The sequence below is a fragment of the Vicugna pacos genome, chromosome 10, assembly GCF_048564905.1.
Source record: "Vicugna pacos chromosome 10, VicPac4, whole genome shotgun sequence".
NCBI lineage: Eukaryota > Metazoa > Chordata > Mammalia > Artiodactyla > Camelidae > Vicugna > Vicugna pacos.
Window position 1 is genome coordinate 23646110 of NC_132996.1, and position 27078 is coordinate 23673187.

At 35.7% G+C, this 27078-nt stretch overlaps 1 protein-coding gene across 1 annotated transcript in view; it reads left to right on the top strand.

Moving 5' to 3' along the window:
- INTS4 (integrator complex subunit 4) overlaps positions 1 to 27078 on the top strand; it is a 79478-nt gene that overhangs the window by 44398 nt on the left and 8002 nt on the right. The window contains exons 12-19 of the mRNA XM_006213647.4: positions 3633 to 3775; positions 6043 to 6158; positions 8946 to 9079; positions 10103 to 10260; positions 19196 to 19289; positions 21650 to 21730; positions 23617 to 23747; positions 26222 to 26281. Coding sequence (XP_006213709.1) covers positions 3633 to 3775; positions 6043 to 6158; positions 8946 to 9079; positions 10103 to 10260; positions 19196 to 19289; positions 21650 to 21730; positions 23617 to 23747; positions 26222 to 26281 — 917 coding nt within the window. The remainder of the gene's footprint in view (positions 1 to 3632; positions 3776 to 6042; positions 6159 to 8945; positions 9080 to 10102; positions 10261 to 19195; positions 19290 to 21649; positions 21731 to 23616; positions 23748 to 26221; positions 26282 to 27078) is intronic.

A 27078-nucleotide genomic window follows, 5' to 3' on the forward strand; every position in this document is an offset into this window, starting at 1 on the left:
GCGTAGGGAACCAAATGTAAAAGGCCTGTGTGTCATGCTGAGGAGTCTGAGCTTTATCCTAGAGGTGGTAGGAAACCAAATGAGGTTCCTAAACAGGGAATGACATTGTCAGATGCATTTATTAAGAAGTTGGCCCTGCTAATTGTATAGGGTAAAGAAATGAGAGAATTGCAGGATAAAAGAGAATGCCTGGAGAATAAAGGAGGCATGTCTTCAACCAAGGTGAGTCCTGTAATTCTTTGATTTTGTTATGTGAATATGGATGTGTGTTTAAAAATTTTTAGTTTGATTTTTTTCATGTAAGTAAAACTTAAAACTGTAAAACTTAAAACTGTAAAACTTTTAGGAGAAATATTTATGACCTTGGCTTAGACAAAGATTCTTAGATATGACACTAAAAACTTAATCTATAAAAGAAATAACTAGATAAACTGAACTTCATCGATATTAAAACATTCTTCAAAAAGACACTTTTAAAAAATTATAAAAATAACACAACAATGTGAAGGTACTTAATGCCATAGAACTATACACTTAAAATGTGTATTTACCTAAAATAGTAAATTTTATGTTATGTATATTTTATCACAATAAAGAGATAATGGGACCAAATCAAACACATATAATGCCTTTGATATATAAACCATACCCAAAAAGGGTGTTTTGAACACAGAAATACAACTAGAGGAAAGATATTGTGAAGACACAGAGAGAATGCCATCTACAAGCTAAGGAATGCAAGGTTATCAGAAACTAGGAGAGGCGTAGAATAGATTCTCCATCACCGCTGTCAGAAGGAACCATCTCTGCTTGTATCTTGATTTTGGACTTTAAGCCTTCAGAACTCAGAAAATAAATTTCTGTTTTCTAAGTCAAAAAAAAGGTGGGGGGTGGGTTTGAAAAGACATATTACAGCCTGGGAGAAAATATTCACAAAATACACATCTGATAAAAAATATGTAAAGAATTCTCAAAATTCAGTAATAAGAAAGCAAATCACCAATTAAAAAAATGAGTGAAAGATTTGAATAGACACTTAGGCAAAAAAGATAAAAAGTGGCAAATAATAAACAAGCATGTGAAAACAAAGCTTAACATCATTAATCATTAGGGGGATGCAAATTAAAACCACAGTGGGATATTATGACAGCACACCTATTAGAATGGGTAAAGAACAAACAAAAGAAACCTTGAGGATACCAAGTGCTGTGAGGATGGGGAGCAGCTAGCGCTTTCATACATTGCTGATGGGAGTGCAAAATGGCAGAATCACTTGGGAAATCACTGTGACAGTTTCTTATAAAATTAAACATACACTTACCATATAACCCCATAGTCCCACTCTGGAGTATTTACTGAAGAGAACTGAAAACAAAGACCTCTATGCAAATGTTTACTGTAGCTTTATCTGTAATAGTCCCAAACTGGAAACAACACAAAACCCTTCAGTTGGTGAATGGATAAATTAACTGTGGTACATCTATACAGTGGAATACTACTCAGTAATCAAAAGGAAGGAACTGCTGATATATATGATATCATATGAATGAATCTCAGAGGCATTATGCTAAGTGAGAGTAGCCAGAAACAAGAAGCAACATACTCTAATTTCATTTAGATAGCTTTTTGGAAAAGACAAAACTAGCAGAAAATACATCAGTGGTTGGCCAGAGGCTGGAGGTAAGGAGGAGACCACAAGGGGACACTAGAGAAGTTTGGGTGATACAAGTGTTTTATATCTTGATTGTGATAGTGGTTATACAACTATATGTTATTTGTTAAACTCATGGAAGTGTGCATTAAAAAGGATGAATTTTACAGAATGTAAATTATATGTCAGTAAATCTGATTTTAAAAAATGCTTTGATGATCACATTTCCCACTAAAAGGAACCCAAATTCCAAGGAGAAATGTCTGATTCCAGGTCTAGTGCAGAAATTGTAACAAGATGAACTTGTACCACTTTGTCACAGAAAGCAAATGTTAACTATCAAAAACCTCTATCATCATATCTAAAAGACCTAGGAGACAACTTAAATAGACTCTCACTGGCCGAAGGTGGAACACATCATTAAGGATTACAGCTGCAAATAAGCTGAAACTCATGATTTTATAATTATTAAAAAACTGCATTAATCACCTTTGGAAGGTGCTTAGTAATCAACTAAGTATTTTGAAAACTGGTAAATTAGGGAGTTAAGCATTTATCATTTTTCCTTTTCTTATACAAATGAAACTTAAAGACAACCAACTAGTTGGTAAGGAGAAGTTTCTCTTTATAGAAATAGTCCAGTTAATAAGTGAAGAGGAATGATAGAATTTGTTTATCATTTTTTTGCTACTTTAATGAATTGCTGGTTCTAGGCAGTACCCTTCAGAGGTTCCCGATATCACAAAAAAGAAATGACATCATACAGTTCCTAAGGAAGGTACATAGTACCACCTATGAAGTGGTCTTATAAAAAATTTGAACCTGAATCTGATCAAGCTGCTAAATCAAACTACCATCACAGGATATTTAGGGGAAAAATTACAAGGGGAAAAAAATAAGTGAGATGTAAAGGAATTTTACATATTGAAAAATACTTAAGATAGATACCAGTTGTAATATGTGGACGTTGTTGAAGCCTGATTAGAACAAATAAACAAGAACTTTTTGAGTTGGAAATTTGAGTATGGAATGGATATTTAACATGAAGGAGTTATTAAGATATTAGGCAGGATATTGATTTTATGGACTTTAAGAAAATCTTTTTAAAAGAGGTATTTATGGAAATATTTACCAACAAAATGCTATAATATCTCTGACTGGCTTCAGAATAATCTGAGAGGAGTGGGTAAAGGTATAGATGAAAATGATTGGCAATGAGTTAATTGTTGAAATTGGGGGATTTATTATCTCTACCTTTATATGTGCTTCAAATTGTCTATGTTAAAAGTTTTAAAGAACTGGCAAAAAAAAAAAGCTATGGAGATATCAAATAAGAGTAAAACTGATACGTTTCCATTTACTTTAGCATTAAGAAGTTGTTGGTGAGCCCTTCTAATCATTTTAGTGAGGTTGAGCAGAAGGTGTTGGGAGAGAAGGGGCCACTCTGACATCTCTGGTACCTACTGTCTCCTGTAGCCACACTGCTATTTTTCAGCATGCTTTCATTTTGTGGCATTTATGTTCGCTGTTCTCTTTTATAATCCCATGTAAAATACCCCACCTGTTCCAGCACTCTTATCCTTAACCTGCTTTATAGTTTCTCCACAGAACTTACCACATCTGACTCACATACTTATTTATTTTTGTCTTTTCACTGGAAGGAAGCTCCTGAGAGCAAGGATTTGATTTTAATTACTACTGTACCCCTAACACTTGGTACATAATAGATGCTGATAAATGTCTGGCTGTTTAATAAGTGGTAGATGTTAAGTGTATAATGAATGAATGAACAAATGAATGAATTCCTTAAATATCATTTCAAGTTTTACCTCCTGTGTGAAGCCTTCTCAACTACCAGCCCCTCCTCTTTCTGAAAATTGAGACTCTTATTACCCTATACTCTCATTTTAACTTGTACATTCCACCATTATAGCTAATCCACAATGACTGCTATTATTATTATTACTTTTTTTTTTTTAAGGACTCATCCAGAGATATTAGAGAGGCTCTTCATGAACTCTTATGCTGTACTAATGTTTCAACCAAAGAAGGGATTCATCTTGCACTGGTGGAGCTGCTGAAAAATTTAACCAAGTACCCTACTGATAGGGACTCCATATGGAAGTAAGGATTTTTTTTTTGCTCAGTTTGCTGAGTTGCTGTAAATGTACAATATTGACATTATTCAGTGGATCATCACAGATTGAGGGTATGGCCCTCAATTTTGCCTTCAATTTAGAAACTTGATTCAACTTAACTGGACTCTCAAAAGTTCGGTTCCTAAGTTGAATATCACATTTATATTATTCGTTTGTCCGTCCATCCACTTAGCAAATATTATGTGCCTGCTGTGTGCTTACTGTGTACCAAGCCCTGCAGTAAGTGTTGTAGGTACAGAAACGAGTCGATTAGATTTCCTTTTTCTCCTATATAATGTTAATCACTCCTTTGTCTATTTCCATCATTGTAGAGATTAGAAGCAGGGTGGGTATTTGGTCTTCAGATAGAAAATCATGATCATATTTTCCTCTGATTACCTCTAGGTTTACTGACTAGAGTCAGACTTAGAACTGTTCATGAATTGCTTTTGAAGAGCTACTTGCATACATTTAATATAAAGTGTGTAGTGTTGTGTTCCACATATTTAAATGAACTTATGTGATGAGATAACTCCAAACGTAAGGTTTGTTTATTTTTGTAATTTGTTACTAAAAGAAAAACTATGGGTCAGATCAGGTACTTGGAAGATGTATTTAAAACCAAAAAAGAAGGAGAATCTTGCTCTAGGTAAAATTTCTGATATCTGGTTTTCTGTTTTGCCATTTCTTCATGTTTGTTCAGTCCAGTTAAGCTCAATTCATGGTACATTTATTGTCTTCAAGGGGCACTCAGTCATTTGGGATGTGGGTTATAATGTCTTCTGAGGCACAGTGAGTAAAAGTCCTGAGAGAAATCAGAAAATGAGTGAGTTAAGTTCTTTCTACATAGAAGGAAAAACAGGACTGGGGAAAAGTATACTACTTTCCTAACAGTGTCAAGTGTTTTCAATATGATGCCTTTCATACCTCAGATATCCATGAATTTTTTCATGGGGCTTGTTTTCTCTTTTGCTGGTCTGCCTATTCTCCAGTCCTTGGTGAAATCCCGTCTCCTTTGTGAAACTTTCTCTGATCTCTTCTACTTATGACAAGTAGCAGAGTATCTTTCATTTGATTTCACTTATAGTGTTAGTCATCTCTGCTTCAGCTGAATTTATAAACTCAATGAGAACATTAAATTAAGATTTATATTGCTTTTCAATTTAGCACACCTTCTAAACCAAACTTAACAAATAAAAAATAAAAATGCATGATTACCAGCAGATGTGTAGTTCTTTATAGCTTATATAGGGCTTTCATGTAGTCATATAGTTAACTAATAGCCAATTAATAATAGCTAACTAATAGCTAATCGAGTTCTTATTATATGACAGATACCTTGCTAAGTAATTTTCATTCAGTATCTCATTTAATCTGTAATAGCAACTCTGTGAGGTAATATTTAATCCCATTTTATGGGTAGGAAATATATCCCCCTAAGGCCACACAGTTATTAAATTTCCTGTTGCAGATCAGGTTTCTTCTAATTTTAGAACTTCACCCATTTAGAATGCCTTTGCCTACAAGTAACAGAAAATCTGATTAAAAGTGGCTTAAACAATAAGGTCTAATGTTTTGCACAATAAGACCTCAGAAAGTTGATTTCAGGATTGGTCATTCAGCAGCTTAACAGGGTTAGTACTCGTTGATTTCTCTGCAGTTCTCTTGGTTTTCTCCTCATGGTTGCAGGATGGCTGGCTCATAAGACATTATCTTAAAATGTAAAGAAGAGGGCATTTCCTCTCATGCACTTCTTTTTTTATTTGCTTAGGGAAACATTCCTCATATGCTCCCCAGCAGACCTCTTTCTTGTTCCATTGACCAGAATTGGGTTACTTGACTGCCTGCAAACCAATCACTGGAAAATGGGAATGGGATTGCCATGATGGGTTTAGACCAGGTGTGGTTGAGCTCTTTGACTGGGCCTGCCTTCTTTGAGCCCTTTGCTGCCTACCTGATGCCAGAGTAAAAATCAGGATTCTTTTGGTAAGGAAGCTGGAGGAAATGGTTGTTAGTTAAACTACTTGTAGTAATATCTGCCACATTAGCTCTTTCATCTTCATAGTAACCAATTTTTTAGATGAATTAACTGAGTTCTAGAATAACTAAATGACTTATCTGAAGTCGTAGAGGTTTAAAAATTAGATGGTTGTGAATTTGTGATTCTGAATCAGGTTTTCTGATTCCAGTTCCCAGTACTTTTTAAAGCATTTATTAACTTTCTAAAGTGGGCCCTCATTTTGTTTGTTTCAGATGTTTGAAGTTTCTGGGAAGTCGACATCCAACCCTGGTGCTTCCCTTGGTGCCGGAGCTCCTGAGCACCCATCCGTTTTTTGACACTGCTGAACCAGACATGGATGATCCGGCTTGTATCCTCTTTGCTTAGAACAGTCCCTGCTGACTTAGCAGGGAATTTCGGCATCTTTTTCTGCAGTGCAGCTTGGGTGGTTTGAAGGTTTTTTGTTTTGTGTTTTGTTTTTCTTCTCATTTTTCTTAGTTAAGAGTATATCCTGAGGGAGCCTGGTGGTTATTATTCTCAGCTTTCATTGTTGTTTTCACAGCAATTCAGCTTTGCCATTTAATACAACTACTAATTTTTTTAACCATTTATTGAGCACTTACAGTATTCCACATACTGTTTAAATGTATGAACATTTTACGCTAGTCTTCCAAACAACCCTGGAAGAAGGTATTATTCCTAGCTTACAGGTGAGGAAATGAAGCTTAGAGAGGGTAAATAACTCTCCAAGTAGCAAATCTGGGCTTCAAAGCCAGAGATCTTTGGTTTTAAAGTCCTTGGACTTTTCCGTCTTTCTTATTTCATGTTTAATTTGATCTGCAGCCTGAAGGAGGGGATGGGCTGCATGATTACTCTGCCTCTGGTACAAGTTGAGGGGATTTGTGATAGCTTTGGGCAGCATGCCATGCAGTTGGATTGTTTTCCAGTAATGGGAATACATTTATATCAGTACATCCATACTTTCCCACAGTTCTTTTCACTATAGCAGATCCTTGGTGAGGTTTTGGGGGATATTTATTGAGATACAGGAATCAGCCAAATAACTGGCTATTGTAAGATGACCATTGTATTTTCTCTTAATTCTGTTTATTTCCACAGTGCATTTCAAGAAGTTTTCGAAAGATCAGTGTAATTGTTGGGCTAACCAGTGTCTGACTCTATTTACCTCTAAGAATGATACATCCCCCACCTTACCTTTAAATGTGCACTGCTATAGTTATTTGGAATTCCGCTCATCAGAAGGGTGATTGTGGGCTTGGTGTTAATACAGATCACATAGAACATATTAAAGTGCTCTGAAATCTGAAGCTCCTTTCACATTAAAATAAAATAAACATTTTTGAAGCCTATTAAGATATTTTTCTGGGTAGAGGATTGTGTTATTTAGAAATGTGTTTGGCTCTGAGTAACAGAAATTGCCCCAAAATATAGCTTAAATATTACTCACAACTTTTTTCTCCTAATGTGAAAGAAATCTGGTGCTTGTATAGCAACTCCACATTATCCTTGGTGATCCAGGCTCCTTCTGTTTTTCTGTTCTGCCGTGTTCAGTTGTCCAAAATTGTTGCTAGAGCTCTGGTCGTCGGGTCCAGCTTCTAGACAGGAATTTAGAGGTTATTTGGAATAAAGTCAGTATTCTACTGATGCAGGAAAAACAGATGTGGGGCGTGAGGAGGGCTATGTCCTAGGCTTCAGTTGAGCCCCTGGGATGTGCCCCGCCAAGTGTGGGTCCTTGGCTTTTTGCAGGAAAGAATTCAAGAGTGAGCCACAGTTGAGTAAAGGTAGATTTATTCAGAGAGATACATCGAAAGGCAAGAGAAAGGTCATGAGGTTTGGGGGTTGGGTGCTCAGATTAGAGTAAAAGTAGGTAGACACTCCATAGACAGAGTGGGGGGGGGTGTGTAAGGGGCAGTGTTGCCCATTTTTATGGGCCTTGGTAGCTTCATATGCAAAAGAAGTGGAAGGACCAGTCTAACTAGCCTGAGGAAGGGGCTGGAATTCCCAGGAGTTTGGCCATTCCTTACTCTTTGACCTTTTGTGGCTAGCCTTGAGACTGTCATGGCGCCATGTAGGAACGTTATTCACCATCCTAATATATTACAATAAGCATATAATGAAGCTTGAGATCTACTAGAAGTCAAATCTCCTACCATCTTGAGCCTGAAGGCCTACTGGGGGTTGAGTTTTTCACCATTTTGATGTTAATTGCTGTAGCATTCCTTGAATGGCTGTGCCCTGCCCCCTTCCTGTCTCACTACTGGTAAGGAAAAAGGAAACAATGGATATTGGATAGGCAAATAGCAGGCTCTGTCCTAGAGATGCATACAGAAGATTAGAAGGTATGTTTACTTTGAATCTCTAATTTCTCCTCTCTTATAAAATTAATGTACATGGGAAGAAAAATTTCAAAAGTAGAAAGAAGAAATTTCATATTTAACACCCAGAGTTCTACTCTCAAAGTAATTGACTTAATATTTTGGTGTATTTCCTTCTTCCTTTTTAAAACTTGGATTTGGGATTTTGCTGTTATTTTATTTTTTAACATAGTTTATTTCATCAACAAATATTTGATGATAAAAAGATACTATCATATCCTCAATGTATTTTAGAGCCTGCATTTTTCACTTAAAACAAATGCTTATGATACAGTATAAATCGTGTATAAATATATTTTTTAATGATTGTATAATACTCCATCAAGTAGATGAAACACAAGTGGTATAATTATTCTGGTTTTGGACATTTAGGTTGTTTCTGATTATTTGCTATTATAAATGATTCTGTACTGTTTGAGTTTGAGATGTGGAATTACTCAACATTCATAAGACTCTTATTGTTTACTACCAAATTATTATCCAAAGGGCTTGTGCCAGTATATACTTTAATAGGCAATATATGGAAAGTTTCTATTTGTTCATATTCTCAGCAGCAGGCATTATTTTAAAAACCTTCCTTTGGTAATTGGAGGAGTAATTGGGGTAATTTGGAGTGGGGTAATGTATCTTTTTGAATTTGCATTTCTTTGTTAGAACATTGTAGTTACTTAATGGGAATTTGGGGGGTGGGAAGTAGAGCCACCAGTTTCTGGCCAAGCTTAGCCTTTTATACCTCCAAGTTTACTTAACTCATCCATCAGACATTGCAGTTTTGGTTCTTATTTTCAATGCTGCTAAAACCTGTCCAACAATGCCCGCATTATTCTCAGATCATACCTTCAGGCACTATGCCTACCTCCGTGACAGTCTTTCTCATCTTGTTCCTGCCTTGAGGGTATGTTGAAAACATCTTTTGTGCTTGTTTTTGGTATTTTGATTTTCGGTCCTTTGTGACTGTTAAATAGCAGAAAGCAGACAATCTATTCTCTGAATAGACATTTATCCTCTTTCTCTCTTGGTCTGTCTCCCATTGTTTTGTACTTTTGTTTCTGTAGCCTTTACCTCTTAATAAGATTCATTTTTTAAATGTCTGTTAGTTATTGATTCTGTTACATTGAGCAAGAAGAAGGAATCAAGAACAAATGTATTTTAAATCAAGGATTAAATTATGTTGTATTTTAATAATTACATAAACATTTCTCAACAAATTTTTAATAATAAAATCTTGATTATTTTTAAGACTTAGAGATAAAGAAAGAAAAAAGATTTTAATGAAACACAGTGATAATAATAGCAAACACTTACTGAATGCTGTGTACAGGAACTTTTCTAAGCTCTTTATTTGTATTTACTCATCCCTGCTTACATAGTCTAAATGACTGTTTAGAGTAATATAGGTACATGGTTATAAAATAAAAACTATAAAAGATTACAAAGTTAAAAGCGAAATCCTTTCCTCATCTATTTCTTGAAAGGCAGCCACTTTTAACAGTAAGAACAAGAATTGTAATTATCAATTATCGTATAAAATATTTTTATAGCATGTTACATAAAATTATTTGGGAATAAATCATCATTCTTCTGTGAAGTGAATGATCAAATAAAATTTATAAAATAAGTATGAGAATAGATTAACTTTTAGTCCCATTTCTATGGTTAGCCCATTTGTTTCAGTTAGCAATAGAAAATATACCATTCTTTTTTCTTTTTCTCCTTGGAGCTTTTGACTGTATTGGTAGATCATGTTCATTTTCTCCCTCCCTTTCTCCCACTGAAGCTGGTGAAGGAGAAAAAGATTATTTACAGAATTACCTAGTCTTTTTTTTCTATTCCTTTGTTTGGCTGACTTTTTTTCCCCCCAGTTTCTTTGTGTTACCACAAAATTTGATGGCACTGTAACCCCACTATGTTTGCTTAGTTACCAGGTAGAAAATTAGTGTCATCAGCTGTTTCTCCCAATATCACACCCCAAGAGGATCCCTCCCATCAGTTCCTGCAGCAGAGCCTTGAAAGGGTATATAGTCTTCAGCATCTGGACCCTCAGGGAACCCAGGAGCTGCTGGAGTTCACCATCAGGTAAGGTGATTGATCATCCTTTTCCTTTGACAGAGTTTACATTGTTGTTATGCTTGGCTTGCCTGTTTTGATTTCCAGTGTTGGCTGTAGGTTGGTTTTTCTAACTCTGTTGACCTACACTCACATATGGTTTTATAATATTTTTATTTGGATTACGTGGGTTAAGTGTATTACAAAGAAAAGCTTTGTGTTCATGGCCTGATTGATGATTAGTGCAAAATTAGGAAGAGTTACAAAAAAGCTGTTTTAAATTTCTCTTACCTCATGTATTAGTTAGATTGGGTAACAGAAAATGCAAAGTAATAGTGACTTAAAAAGAGGAAAGTTTAATTCTTTCTTGTAGGCAGACAGAGCTGAGATGTTTGATAACCTAGACTCATTCTGTAAAGGAAAAGCTGGGCTGGGCTAACAAGCTAACTCACAAATCTAACTGTAACAAGTGTCAGATTACTGATCTGAGTTCTGCTGGGCTAACTCGTACATCTAAGTTAATTAGTGTTGGTTTGCTGATTCCCTGTTCATGTTTTTTTTGCTAGCCAGCTGGATTTTCAAAGAGACATATCTGGCCTTGAAATGTTGGTTTCCTGCCTCCATGCCTCTACTTTTGTGATAATGATGCTGCTAAAGCTGTTCCATGCCTATTGGCCGAATACCGCAAGCTTGTAATTAACCCTATAAAACCTCATGCACATGTCTTGGAGGTGCTCAGAGCTTCGGAGCAGAAGCACCTCTGAGCCCGCCGGGTAATAAATCTGAGTACTCCAACTCTCCGAGGGGTGCTTGTTTCTTGGTCATTTCCGTAACAATTCTTTCTTGTTTCTCCCTCTTCTGCATCAAGTGATCTTTGCCTGAAGATCCAAGCTCTAACTATCCCCTTTGTAATCTAGCCTGCAGGGAAAAGGAAAGAGCAGAGGAGCATCATTTTTACCCCTAGTCCCTTTTAAAGACACTTCCACAAAGTTACATGTTCTAATTTTACTTGTGTCTCATTGACGAGAACTTCAGTTACATGGCTATTTCTTGCTTCACGGAACTAGGAAACATAGTTTTTGTTCTGGGTGACCAGTGCTTAGTTAACACTTGGTGATTCTGTTACTAAGGAAGAAGGGAAGGATATGGATAACAATCAGCAGACTCTGCCAGACCCTATTAGAATGTCCTGAATGGTATGAAAAGATATGAAACCTATTTGCCTTTAGCAAAGGCAATATCTGTCTGCTTTTGTAATGAAGGTTTGATTGAAACACAACCACACTCATTCATTTAGGTACCGTCTGTGGCTGCTTTCTTGCTGCAGTGGCAGATTTGAGTGGTTACCACAGAGACTGTGTGAACTGCAAAGCCTAAAAGTTATTTACTATCTGACCCTTGACAGAAGAAGTTTGCTGACCCTGAAGTGATGTCTCAATCAAATTTTTTTCCTCATCTGCTCCCTCACCAAGGTGATTAGTTTTAGAAGCCACTATTGAAGTTGTTGGCCCTGAGCCCAGGAATAGAAGCTCTCCTTCCTGACTCAGCCCCACCTAAATAAACATTTAAGTTTTGCCTTTGACAATTTTCTATCCAATTGGCACTAAACAAATGGAAAATGCACGAACACAAGCCAATTTGGTCATCAGCTGCAGTGCTGGCGATTAGTATGTGCTCAGTAAACACTCTGGTTTGAGTCACCCTCATGATCTGGCTTTTATGAGGTGATAGTCCTGCTGGGCTTTGGGCTGGTCAGACCACTGTTGTAGTGCTGCGGTCATTCCTGGGTACTGTGTTTCTATTTAAGTACATTCTGAGGAGGTGGCCAGAATAGTGAAAACTCCTAAAAGGAAAGCAGATGATGCAATAGTTATTAATGACCTACTATGTCATTGCAGTTAGATGTTGTAAACTATTTCACAAAGAAAAAACAGAAATTTGGGAAAGTGAAGCAATTTGCTGGGAAGTGCAAAAGCGGGATTTAAGTCTATCTTTGACTCTGAAATTGATTGTTTGTTACATGCAGCAGTGAAGAGGATTCCTCTAACAATGGAGATTAGATCTGATGACCCTGGGGTTCTTCAGGATTTATATTTTCCTTAATTGTTGAAAAGTGAAATGTTAGGGTTTCATTCACAAGGTTCTCTGATTAGGACTCTGGCCATTTACTTGTTAGTACTAGTTTCAAACAAACAAACAAACAAACTTCACCGTCATACGCGTTGCCTTTTGTTGTAATCTAAGCAGCCATATAACCCAACTAAGATTTCCCCTCACTGCTGTAGTTCAGCGAGAGCCATGGGGGATGATTTTTTGGTTTGTTTTTAGAACTTGTCATAACTACTTTGCCTTCACCACTAGTACCTTGGGTGCCTTATAGAAGCTTAGTAAATATTTGTTGAAAACTCTAATTATAATAACTTAACCAAGAATGAAGACTTTTACGATTTTCATAGGTGGCATTTTCTTCTGGCCATACCTCACCTTCGTTGTATTTGATCTTTGATAAGGCTCTGCTATCCTTGATCATAACAAGAACTGCTGTCTATTAAGTGCTCACTATGTACCCAGTCTTCTGAGTGCTTTATGTATGTTATTTCACTGAATTTGAAACCAGTCCCATGAGAATTATCCCATTTTTTACAACGAGTGAGGGAGCTGAGGTTCATTTATTATATGGTTTTTTAGTATCCATTGTATGCCAAGCATTGTGCTAGGCAGAAGGGACACAGTAGTAAACGAGACTAGTCTGTGCTGCAAGGGGTCTTACAGCCTGGTTAGAGAAATAGCTAGGTAAATAGGAAATGCAGTGCTGTGCTTTTCCACAGAGCAATACAGTAAGTACAGGGTTTTCTAGGAGAACAGAAGGGGGCACTTAACCTTCCTTTCATGGTTTATTTAGGCAGTGACTTGAAGAATGAATAGAAATTAGTCAAGTGAAAAATGGAGAAGACCATCAAAGATAAGGAACAGTGAAGTCCTGGACTGGAACAGAGGTCTTTCTAGCCCTTCCATCTGGTCACACTTCTGTGTTTCTGGCTAAACAGTTTGTATGACATGAAGTATCTAGTATAATGAGATTTAAAATCCAAAGGCTTGTTTCAAGTCTTAGTTTCATCACTTCCTAGTTATATGATCTTGGGCCTCAACTCCTTCATCAGTGAGTTGAGAGTACTGTGTAGCTTACAGGACTGTCGTGAGGATTATTACAATGATATGTGGAAACCATTTTAAGAATAGCATTTACATAGATAATAGTTGAACATTTATGAAATTTTTCTTTCAAATTTAAATCCAATTGTGGCTCATTTGACACAGTAGACATGCTCTTGATATGTTGTAAGTAAATCCAATGCAAACTTTATAAATGTAATGATGTTTAAACTCACTGGTTGGGGTGGAATTGTCTTTCAAGGAATGCTACAGTCACTTGGGTACTCTCTTGAATTATGATTTGTGTAAAGTAAGTCCTTTAAGGTGCTGTTACTGGGAATACACATTGTTTTAGAAACCATATCACTTTAGAAGTGTTCCATAATAGAGAATTATTCTTTTGACTGAAACAGCCTGTTTGAATTTGAAACAGATGGGGCTACATTTATCTGGAATCAATAGAAATACACTGCTTTTCTTATGAGAATTCTTTTAAACACCAACCCTAAAGAACATGAGATTTCTTGGTTAAGTTCTTTAGAATCCTCCTTTTGCTGTGCAACCTTCCATGTCTCTAAGTTGTCTCTAGTGCCTGTTTTGTAGTCTAGGAACTAGTCCCGTAACTAGAGAGTGGAAATAAAATGTTTGTAATTTGTAATCATTTGGGTTCAAGGATGAAGATAGCTTTTGAAAACGCATTAGGATTTTTTACTCATTTTGCTTTATCTAACATCCCTTGTTATTCTTCCAAACTAAGAGATGTTAGTTGTAAATTTGGTGTTCAGAGATTATAAGAGATTGAAAGAAATGTTTAGTTACAAACGGCATTGATTTACACATGCAGGGTCTTTTTGACTGTCTTTAAACAATGCTTTTATAATTAATTAATTCATCTTGTGGTGTAAACTTTTGAAATATCATAATATATGTAAACTTGTTTCTTATAATATTTTTAAAATGCTACTTATAACCATCATGCAGACTAAGGATTGACTACTAAAGTGTGTGTTGATGGGAGGGGCCATTTTGCCTTGCCAGATCGCATCTGTGGAAATGTGGCTTAATATGTATCTGATTTTAAATCAGTTTTAGTCTCATCTGTATTTGATATCGTTAATAAATAAATGAAAAGAGTTTAATAGCAGATAAATAAATGAAATGCAACATAATATTGTTTACAAAGACTTTTATTAGAGACAGACAGCCCTGAGTTCATGACCTGTTTTTACCACTTATTAATTCTTTGACCTTGGATAAACCACTTAAATTCTGATCTTCAGTTTCATCCTCAGTGAAATGGGATTACAGGCATACTTTGTTTCATTGTGCTTTGCTTTATTGTGCTTCACAGATACTGTGGTTTTACAAATTGAATGTTTGTGGCAATTCTGCTGTTCAGTAAGTCGTCAGTGCCATTTTTCCAACATTATTTGCTCATTTTGTGTCTCTGTGTCACATTTTGTTAATTCTTGAAATATTGGAAGACTTTTTCATTATTATGATATTTGTCGTGGTGATCTGTGATGGTCAGTGTTACTGTTGCAAAAAGATTATGACTTGCTGATGGCTCAGATGATGGTTAGCATTTTTAGCAATAAAGGTTTTTTTTAACACCTTTATTGTGGTATGGTTCCTATACAGTGAACTACACATATTTCAGATGTACATTTTGATGAATTTTGATAGATGTATACACCCATGAAACCACCACCACAATCAAGATAGCTAACATTTCCATCGCTCCCCAAGAGGTGTAATTTTCAAATTCCCAATTTATCCCTTCCCACCCCCTTTACCTCCTGGTAACCATAAATTTGCTCTCTATGTCTGTAATTCTGTTTCTATTTTGTAATAGGTTCATTTGTGTCCTTTTTTTTCTATTCCACATATAAGTGATATCATATGGATTTTTCTTTCTGTTTCTGGCTTTCTTCACTTAGAATGATGATCTCCAAGTCTATCCACTGTGCTGCAAATGACATTACTTTATTCTTTCTTATGGCTGAGTAGTATTCCATTGTGTGTATGTATATACTACATCTTCTTTATCCAGTCACCTGGACATTTGTGTTGTTTCCATGTCTTGGCTATTGTAAATAGTGCTGCTGGGGTACATGTGTCTTTTTGAACATTGGAGTGTATGTGAATTACATTGAATTATATTTTTCTCCAGATATATGCCCAGGAAGGGGATTGCTGGATCATATGATGTCTAGTTTTATTTTTTTAAGGAACCTCCATACTGTCCTCCATAATGGCTGCACCAAACTATACTCCAACCAACAGTGTAGGAGGGTTCCTTTTTCTGCACACCATCTCCAGCATTTATCATTTGTAGACTTTTTAATGATAGCCATTCTGACTAGTGTGAGGTGATAGCTCATTGTAGTTTTGGTTTGCTTTTCTCTAACAATTAATGATGTTGAGCATCTTTTCATGTGCTTGTTGGTTCTTTATATGTCTTTGGAGAGATGCCTATTTAGGTCCTCTGCCCATTTTTTGATTGGGCTGCTTTTTTTTTGATATTAAGGTATATAAGCTGTTTATATCTTTTGGAAATTAGTCCCTTGTCAGTCACATCATTTGCAAATATTTTCTCCTATTCTGTTGGTTGACTTTCCGTTTTGTTGATGGTCTCTTTAGCTGTGCAAAAGCTTTTAAGTTTAATTAGACTTCATTTGTTTATTTTTGCTTTTATTTCCATTATTCTAGGAGCTGGTTCAAAACATCTGTTGCTGTGATTTATGTCCAAGAGTGTTCTGCCCATGTTTTCCTCTAGGAGTTTTATAGTATCTGGTTTTACTTTAGGTCTTTAATCCATTTTGAACTTATTTTTGTATATGGTGTTAGAGAATGTTCTAATTTCATTCTTTTACAGGTGGCTGTCCAGTTTTACCAGCACCGCTTATCGAAGAGACTGTCTTCTCTCCATTGTATATTCATGCCTCCTTTGTTATAAGTTAATTGACCATAAAGTGCATGGGTTTATTTCTGGACTTTCTGTCCTGTTCCATTGATCTATGTGTCTGTTTTTGTGCCATTACCATACTGTTTTGATTACTGTAGCTCTGTAGTGTAGTCTGAAGTCAGGGAGCAACAATAAAGTATTTTTTAATTAAGGCATGTATGTTGTTTTTTTAGACATAATGGTATTGCACGCTTACTACAGTATAGTGTAAGCATAACTTTTATATGCACTGGGAAATCAAAAAATTCATGACCTGTTTTATTGTGATACTCACTTTATCCTGGTGGTCTGGAACTGAACCCACAATTTTCCAAGGTATGCCTGTAATTGCAGTTCACATGTTAAGGATTAAATAAGCTTGAGTAAGGAGACACCTAGCATACTTAGTACAGTGTGCATAAAAGGTGCTTTCTGTACCTTTTTTATGAAGTGTCCATAGTCTCCTGATGGATGTATAAACTGAAGCTTCCTGAGGATTGTGGGCATAAAGAGGCACAGAGAGATTTGGCTCACTGGGACACTGAGTGTTTTGCGTAGGGCTAGCAAGTTTCTGTTTTTGTTTGTACAGTAATTCAGGTTTCCCATGGCTAGTTGGGTTGCATCTTGTTCTGTGCAGTTCAGAACAATTGCTACAGTGCAAGGGTGGTATAATGACTAAACACCTGGGGGCAGTCAGCTAACATATAGTCAGCTAGTCAGTGTTGTCTGTAATTGTGACAGAAAGCAGATTGTTTCTGGAGATGAAATGGTTCAGAAGTAGAATGATTTTTTTTTTTTTGCAAGAGAGACATCAGAGGTGCAAAAGAGAGAGACCAGCTGACCACCAAAATAGCATTTTCAAGGTATGGTTAGGTAGTACAGGGTCTTGCTTTTTATTGGGCTGGATTACCACACAAGAGCGAGCTCTCCAGGATCAGCTCAAACCACCAAAATTCACAAGAGATGGTATATAAGCCACAGACCCCAATTTCTTCAGTCACTTTTGGAGTAATTCACTTTTTGTCCCTTTCCAGGCCATCTTCTTTCTGGCATCAAGGTCCTCAGGAAGCAGTATTGGCTATCAGAAAGTTGCCTGAGATTAGAGGCAGGAGCTTAGTCCAATGGACAGTTCTGTGCAGGCTGCTACAAAACCTGATATATTATGCCAGCCCTGGAACAGTTAATTTTCCTCATGAGCCATATCTTTAGGTTTCCCACAGTTATTGATTCTGAGTGACATTTTGATGCTGCCATTAAAAAAAGGGCAACTTTTTACAAATTCTTTCTGAGATGGATTGTTAGGTCTCACACACGCACATATAAACACTCCTATCGAAAAAAGAAGAAGGAAAAGAAAAATGTTACTTTTTGTAGATGTATAGGGTATTTCCAGAAGAATTTAAAAGAAACTGGTAGTGGTGGTTGCCTCTGGAAAGAGTGCATTGGTTAGCAGCACACAGGTATAGGAAAGTGGATTAACTTACTTGTGTATCTTTTAGTATCTTTTGAATTCTGTTCCTTATTGGTGTAATTCTATAGCTAGGTACTATTGAAAAATTAAAAATTTAAAATTAGTAATCATAGCCCCCAGTACAACTATTTTATCTGTGTGTGTCACTTTCTATTTTCTTATCCACAGGCAGATAGGTTTTATATGGTTCCAATCACTTTGTCTATACCTGTATCCAGTTAGGAGCTTCAACTGCAGGTATCAGAAAGCCTTATCTCAAATTAGCTCATAATGGTTACTTATTTCCTCATATGAACAGTAATCAGAGGCATTTCTAAGTATGCTACGGTTAAGTGGTTCATTTATATCATTAAGGACCCAGTTTTTCTGTTTCTTTGGATTTTTCCTGATCTCAGCATTTGCTTTATCCCAAGACTTTTTCATTTTATACTTATACTATGGCTGCCAGTGATAATCAGGGCTATAAAACATTCTTGTTCAGTCTAGTGAGAAAGAGAGACTCAGAGACCACCATAAGACCTGCTTCAAGCATGGAATGTAAGTCCTTCCATTAGGACTGATAAGGCCAACTTAGGTCCATAACCAGGGAGATGACATGTGTTAATTGGCTTAATCCAGTCACACTCTACCTGGAACTAGGTTTGGGGATAAGAAGAAAATCAGGGTTAGTAGGGAAGAAGTAGAGAATGGCTAACTGGGTAGGCAGCAAATGGAGTACAATACCTTAGAAATTTTTTTTTTATGATATAAAACATACTTATCCATTGTATAAAACATTTAAAAAATAAAGCATGGTTGGGAGAAGGCACTAAGAAGCACCCTAATACTCTATCCAGAAAAGTTTGCTCCATTTTTCTCGTATGTATATATGTATCTATCTGTCTGTCTGTCTATCTATATATGTATATTTTTTACATAGTTGGGATCATTACTACCATATTATATTTTAATGGTTGTAGAATATGTCATTGATTGGTTGTACAGTAACTTATTTAATAATTCCTTTACCACTGAGTATTTAAGTATTACTATAATAGTCCATACAACAGTGAATATTGTGGGGCAAAAAGCAGTTCTTTTCTGTTGAATATTTTCCTTCTCAGCATAAGCTACTGATCAGAATATTTGACCATATGTGTGACTTTTATAACAATACAGTTTTACTTTCCAGAAGAATTTTATCAGCTTAAACTGCTGTCAAAGTGCAAGTAAACCAGTTTCATTATAACCACTTTAGCATTGGGTGTTGTCATTTAAAAATTTTTTGACCAATTTACTAGGTATAAAATGGTAAAATGCTTTTGACATGATCTTTAATGGTTGTCATTATTTTTATTTTGTTTGACTCGGGGTTTTTTTTTTTTTTTTTTTTTTTTTTTGTTTTTTTACTACAGGGATCTGCAGAGACTTGGAGAGCTTCAGTGTGAATTGGCAGGAGTAGCTGACTTCTCTGCTACCTATCTTAGGTGTCAGCTTCTTCTCATCAAGGTTGGTTTGGAGCCGTTATGTTTACAAGTGTGATTCAAAAAAGGCAGTTTAATGAATCCAGCAGTGTTTGAGGCCATAAGTGGAAAAGTATATGGTCTTATGCAGTCGCTTAGCAATGGAGAAATTATGTACCCTGCAGTATAATTATATTTATCTCTAATTAAAGAATTGCTAACTCATAGAGAAACTTGAAGTATTTTAATTTAGGAAAATTCTTTCATCATTATATAATTAGAGTAGATTGAGTAACCATTTTCATTAGAATCCCAAGGATTTTTTAAAAATAATTTGGTTAGCAAAAATATTGTATAAACTTTTACATTACTATTTTTAATGCTAATTTCACTTTGTCAAAGTCACATTAATCAAAGGTTGATTTCATTGCTCTTCAAAGGGCCAACTTGCTGGCATTTCATACTAGATAGTTAGATTATATATATAGCACACAAAATTGTACCCAAGGAGTGTTTCAGTTAGCTGAGCTGAAAACCAATTAAACTAGCTCAGTAGCTTTCAGCTTCTGCATCAGAGTTATACTATAAATTTAGGCTTAGAGTTCAGGGGAGCCTTTCTCACTTGTTAAGACTTTTATCTTGGCTTTACTTCTAAATGTTGTTATTCTTCAAAGTTATTAATGATATTTGACCAATAGAGAGTAAATGGAGAGGTGAGAAATTTATTTTCTGCTGTTAAGGTATGTGCTTAGGGTTGTGCAGGTGTGTGTATGCATGTGAAGGTGGGGGTGTACATTGAAGTAGATTGGGGTTAAAATAGCCCTTATTCGCCTAGATAGGTTCTTTCAAATGTATATACCTGTGTACCACCACCACAGTTAAGATATATAGAACATTTACATTACCCCAAAAGAGTTCCTTCATGTCCTTTTGCAAGATTGTTTGGCTTTTCCAAGTTTCTATGAAACAGAGCTAATAATAACTCTACCCAGGTGAGGAATGGTAGCAAGCAGTGTATGTGAAAACCCTTGGTCTAGTGTCTGGTACATAATGAGTGCCATGTCAGTGTTGGTCTTCTTCCTTGACTTGCTGTCTTCTGCATAGGAAAAGAGAAGAGATTACTCCTGAAAAGAACATAGAACTATGTTTTTTACTCAACATCATGGAGCAGAGCAGGGGTAAGGGACCTAGACTTAGAACCTAAGGCAGGCCAGTGTTTGATAATAGGAGAAAAGCTAAAAATGTTGTGGCACATCTATTTATCAGTATATTCTGTAGCAGTAATGATCTTTGTGAAGAATTATATAACAGCATGACAAAATATGATATAATGTTATATAGCCAAAAAAGCGTGCAAAATTACTTCTGCTTTCTATAACTATATAAAAATGCATATTAAAAATGTTTGGAAACAAATATTCAAAAACAATAACTCTGTTAGTGATAGTATGATTTAGGTAATTTAAAAATTTCTATGTCTATAGTCTAGACCTGCCACTGTGTAACATGATAGTCACTAGGTACATGTGACTTTTGGGCACTTGAAATGTTCAAATTCAGATGTGCTATAAAAGCAAAATACACACCGAAGTTCTAAGACTTAGTATGAAAAAAATGTAAACTACCTCATTAATAATTTTAAAAATATTGACTGTATAGTGAAGTGATAATATCTTGGATATACTGGGTTGAATTATATTATTAAAATTAATTTCACCTATTTCTTTTTACTTTTAAAAATGTGGCTACTAGAAAATGTAAAATTACATACATGGTTTGTGCTGTTTCTATTGGACAGTTTTATTCTATGTTTAGACATTAGATTATGTCTGTAATTAAGAAGGACTGTGAAAATAAGAGTAGTTTATTTGAGAGATGGAGCTAAATGGATTGATAGGAGGGGAGAAAGATGGAATGTAAGATCTGTGGCTCTCAGTGATAGTTTTGAACGTAGAGAGGTTGAAAGAGGGGGGAATCTAGGAAAGCTCCTTGGTTTCTTGGGTGAATATGTTGGTAAGGTGATGGGGCTGTTCAAAGGACAGTGAGCATAGAGCAAAGAAAAAAGAACTAAGTCAGGGAAGAAGCGTCGAGGCAGTCAGAGTAGTCCTTAGAGGCCTGGCTTGCCTGGACATTGTGCTGAGGCCTTCATGGCTCCTGCACTCTGCTTGCAAGTTGTAGTCTAGGATATAGGGTCTTAGGGCTAAGAATTGAATGGGGAGGAGTTCATTTGACCCAATCCATTGGTCTCTCTGTCCATAACAAGTACGGCTTATTGACTTAAAAGAATAAAATTGGAAGAAAGTCCTGATCATGGTCAATTTTCAAAGCAAAACAAATACAAGCCTCAAATGATTTGGCAGTCTTTTTAACCTTTGTGTTCTTTCCTCTCCTGATTTGTCTCTGTAGGCGTTGCAGGAGAAGCTGTGGAATGTGGCAGCCCCTTTGTATTTGAAGCAGAGCGATTTGGCCTTGGCAGCAGCAAAACAGGTAAGCTTATTGAGATCTTGTCCTCAGATCTCTGTTCAGGAATTGTGTCATCTAAGTCAGAGTCAGAGGCTTTCACAAGGCTCCATGCCTCAGCTGTGGCCTCCTCAGTTTTAGCTTGTGACAGAAATTAGTGATACGAGAAGCAGCATAATTAGGGGACAAAGCACTGGCTTTAGAGTCAGGGGACCTGGGTTCTATTCCCATGTCAGCTTCTAATTTGCTGGGTGTTATTGAAATCCCTGATTTCTAAGATTGTTGTGTGTTCTAAAATATTATTAGTTTATATTTCAGATATATTAAAATCCATTAAATACTATCATGAATCTTTCATCTGAAAATGTAGCTGAATTCATTTTGAGATTGTTTATATTTTTAGCTTGTACCATTTCTCTCTCTCTCTCTTCTATTTTATTTATTTTTTACCATCTCTTAATTTTAAAAGGCCCTTATGTTTCTCCTTAGTTCATTAAGTACCATTTAATTTTGTTTGCCTTAAGTTTCTTTCTACCTTTGAGCACTTTCCCTTCATTCTTGGGTATTGGGATTTGGTGAACTCTTCTGGGTCATATCTTCCCAATAGTGAATCTTTATATGATTGATGACTAATTATGACCCAGTAGGAAATAATGATTGTGACTGTGATTGTTATGTGACAGGTCACTAAATGATTTCAAGTCTGTTTTAATTAACCCTCATAATAATCGCATTAAGTAGGAGTAAGTATTAAGTCTTAAGGAGTAAGTATTAAGTATTAAGTAAATATTAAGTACAGACCAAACAGTTAAGGCTCAGCAAGGTTATATTCACAGAGGTGACTTGAACTCAGATCCTTTGATACGCAGAGTCTGTTCTCTTTCCACTACACTGCTTGATCTCTCATCTAATTTAGACTCCCTCTCAGACCTGCTTTGTGGCTTATTGTAGGGAGTAGAACTTAATGACTAGAGCCCCAAATGGGCCATGTTGGGAGAGGTGGGACCCAAGAGCTGTAGTCTGGAAGAAAGAATGGAATTACCATTGCTATATACCAGTTAATGTACTAAACACTTTCATGCCCCATTTAATCCTTTAAATTTTATGATGTTGGTACTGTTTCTTCTGCATTTACAGATAGGGAGACTGAGACACCATTGTAATCAAGCAACTTATTTTACTGTCAGTTGTAGGGGAACCTGGAATCATTTCTCTGACTCCAAAGTCTTCAAAGGGAGGCGAGCACAGAGAGAAAAAGAAGCATCATTTGGATGGGAGTGGCTAACTTGGATAGAATAGAGCAAGAACTTAAGATGTAGTAGGTTTGATCTGAAAGTCACTGACATTGTTTTCTGCACTGATTCCTTCCCTACGCTCCCTCTGATGGTCATGCCCATAGAACTGTCTGTCTGGATGACTAACAAGTAGTTAGCAGTTCTCAATGCTAAATTCTTGAGGACTTTCCTGGGTTTATGTTTCCATATATAGTATATATTCATTTGCTGCTGCAGCACAGTGAATTTGCTCTACAGTTACAAGCAGTGCTTTGCAGTTTTATCAGTTTAAACTTTCATATTTTTATATCATCATCTAATATGATATTACCAGGTGAAAGTTTTTTTTTTAATTGACAAAGTAATTTATTCTCTTCTCACAAGACATTCTATACTAATTTTTCTCAACACATATTAATTTCTCTTAAGATTGTACTAATTTCTCTCAACATGAGAGAACACTTAAAAATCTCAGTTCAGAATTAAGGCATAAGCATTAAAAAAAAAAACTGTTCAGATCATGTTTCGTTTAGAATTCTAAAAAAAAAAACTGTTCAGATCGTGTTTCATTTAGAATTCTGTGCTGCTCCCAAGACTATTATGATGTTTTCACTGATATTACTTACCTTTTCTTTATAGATCATGGAAGAGACCTACAAAATGGAATTCATGTATAGTGGGGTGGAGAACAAGCAGGTGGTGATTATCCATCACATGAGGCTACAGGCCAAAGCCTTGCAACTTATAGTAACAGCACGGACTACTCGAGGGTAAGATGTGTGGTTGGCCGAAAGGGTGGCCCTATCCTTTCAAAGACACTTCCAAATGTGTTCAGAGATCTCACCAAAGTGAATGATGCATAAAATGATATATATGAAAGACTACCTAAGGGATATGTGAGCTTTTCATTTTTTTCAGATATTCCAAGTTCCATTCTTGGATCAGATTAGATCCTTGGGAAAACACTCCAGTGGCTCTCCATTGCCTGTAATACAACGTAGGACTCATTTGGCAACAAAGCATTCTGTATGGTCCTTTATAGATTTCTTTTAGAATTTAGTGCCAGGAGCTATTTTTTTCTTTTCTGAAGGGAGTATTTATTTACTGCTTTACTGCAGGCTGTAAAGACAAATTAAGACAATGTGTTGTGCTGTGAGACTATGTTCAAATCTCTCCTTACTAGTTGTTAGATTACAGATAGGTTCTTTAGCTTCTCTGTGCTTTGTTTCCCTGTGTGTAAAATGAGAATAACGACAGCATGTATCTCGTGGTGTTTCACAAAGAATGAATAAGATAAGGGGGATGATATAGCTGAAGTGGTAGAGCTTATGCTTAGCATGCATGAGGTCCTGGGTTCAATCCCCAATACCTTCTCTAAAAATGAATAAACCTAATTACCTCCCCCAGCACCACCCCCCCACCAAAGAAGTTACCAAAAAAAAAAAAAGAGTGACTAAGATAATATGTGTCAGAGCAGTTAGCATGGCACTTGATACATGGTAAAAGCTTATTACAATGGTAGCTGTTAGACTTTCTGGTAATGAAAATTGCTATATTTCATTGATTCTAAAATGCATGTTAAAAATTTTTAACTTTTCTGAGATCAGATATTTTGATGGTGTACCGTAGTTTAATTAACAGTATTTTTTTCTTGGTGTTTCATAAAATAAAGTTTCGTCTTAAGAATGATGGCACCATGGATTTAATAGTGTACTTAAGGATCTCATTACCAGACAGAAGACACATTTGATGCTCAGTCCACCAGTTGTGTCAGCCAAAAAATGGTGTAGAGAAATAAATATGAGTGTTTAAATAAGCACTGAAAAATACTACATCAGAAAGAACATTCTGAGTATTATTTTTTCATTTGTCTTGATGGTAACCTGATAGATTCAGGTGGTGATTTAATCTTAGATATAGCCATACATTCATTTAACAAATGTTTAATCTCTGCTATGTCCCAGTCACATTTGAGAAAAGACAGGTGCTTGTGATGGCATCTACACTTTTTTATTTAAAGAAAATAGAAATCTTTTTCAGTTATATGTGATTATTATAAAAATTTAAATATTGCAGGTTACATGAAGGCTCTGTTCTCTGATAATCCACCTTTTCTAAAACAACTGTCCAAACATGTAATGTGTGTGCATTAACATAAATCGAATCATAATATGCTTCACTGTTCTTCCTCATTTTTATTTCATCCAACAATATACTATTTCATATTTCTGTGTTATATAAAGATTCTAATATATTTGGTCTTTACTCATGCTGTATTATATTCCATTTGTATGCATTCCTGCGTCTTTTTTTCCCCCTTGATTTTTGCTGGGTTGATTGTTCTGTTTCTTTTTCTTCCAGAGCTTTGAAAGTTCTGTACCCTAATTTTAACCTATTCAAGTGAGAAGCAAGAGAACACAATGGTTAAGAGGACTGTGATGCCTCACTGCTTAGATTCAGATCTTGACTCCACCGTTTGCAAACTTAGTGACCTTGGACAAGTTGCTTAAGACTTCTCTGCCTCAGTTTCTTTCCCATAAGTTAAACTGGGATAATAATAGTACCTGCCTCTCTGTCATAGGGTTATTTTAAGGATTTTTGATTGATTGTTTGTAAAGCCCTTAAAATACTGCCCGACACATTCAGAGTAAACACTTGACACATGTTAGCTCATATTGTATAAATAGTATGTTTATTCTTATATTTTTAATAAACTGATTGAACTTACATTTATCAGAATTAAAAAATGAAGTAGAATTTATGAACGTCTCTATCAAGATCACATCTAATCAAGATGAAAGTTTTAGTGTATTTTTATTTGATTGTCTCATACTGTTAAGTAATTTGGAATTTAGTTTCAGATTATTTTTATTGACGTATAGTTGATTTACAATATTATATTTGTTTTAGGTGTTCAACATATTGATTCAGTATTTTTACAGATTATACTCCATTAAGAGTTATTACAAGCTAAAGGCTATAATTTCTTCTGCTATACAATATATTGGGTTATGGTTTTTAATGTATCTTGTTTTAAGAATCCTTTCTTAGAATATGCATTAACCTTTACAAGTACATTATCAAAATTATTTAGTCCTAACTTGCTCACCACTGTTCTTTTTGTACCATAATTGCCTTTTAAAATTCAGGTTTCTGGGAATTTTGTCTTTACCCCTCAGTTCTCAGAAATTACAAGCAAATTACATGTTTTATTTTTGTTTGTTTTGTTTTTACTTCTCTACAGAGTTGACCCCTTATTTGGAATGTGTGAAAAATTTTTACAAGAAGTGGACTTTTTTCAGAGGTAAGTACTTCATCCCTTCTAGCTTATTAAATCTTGGTTATGAAAAGAGTAGCACTTACAAGACTGATCACAAGCCAGAATCTTTGGTTTAGCCCATGCAGCCAAGCTATTATTATATGTGCAGGGTACCTAATTTGTATATAGTTGACCCTCAGTATTTGTGGGTTCTGCATTTGTGGATATGGAGAACCTGACTTTACTTCCATTTTATATAAAGGATTTGAGCATCTGGATTTTGGAATCTGCAAGCAGTCCTGGCACCAGTCCCCTACAGATACTGAGAGATAACTGTATTTTCTTTACTGGTATATGAACTTAAGTTAGCTAAAAGTACAACAGAATAGTAAAAATATCAGAAATCATTTTGATGATTTACTCAACTGGGCCAGAAAAAGACAAATATTATGTGAAAAAACTCTAACTCTTGTTGAAAAATCACGGCTTACCTTTTTTCACCATGGTTCTTAAACTTACATATTTCTCTGTAATCTACAAAAAATTGTTCCAAGTTCTGCAGGTAGCTTTTATTTTGTGGCATAAATATGTTTTCTCAGGATTTTTTTTGAAACAAATCAGCTAAAATAAATGCAATAGTTGAGTGGAAGACTTGTGAAGCAGTGGGAGTCAAGGTAGTAACCAGACCTGTGGTGTGCTGGCGATATGATACTGGGAAGAAGGCTTTTGTAGGATTTTGAAATCTAATATTTATTAAGTCCCGTATTTTTTTCTTCCACTCCTTGTTCCCACCCGCCATGAGCTTTACCAAACCCGAGGTTTATATGACTCTGCACTTCTCA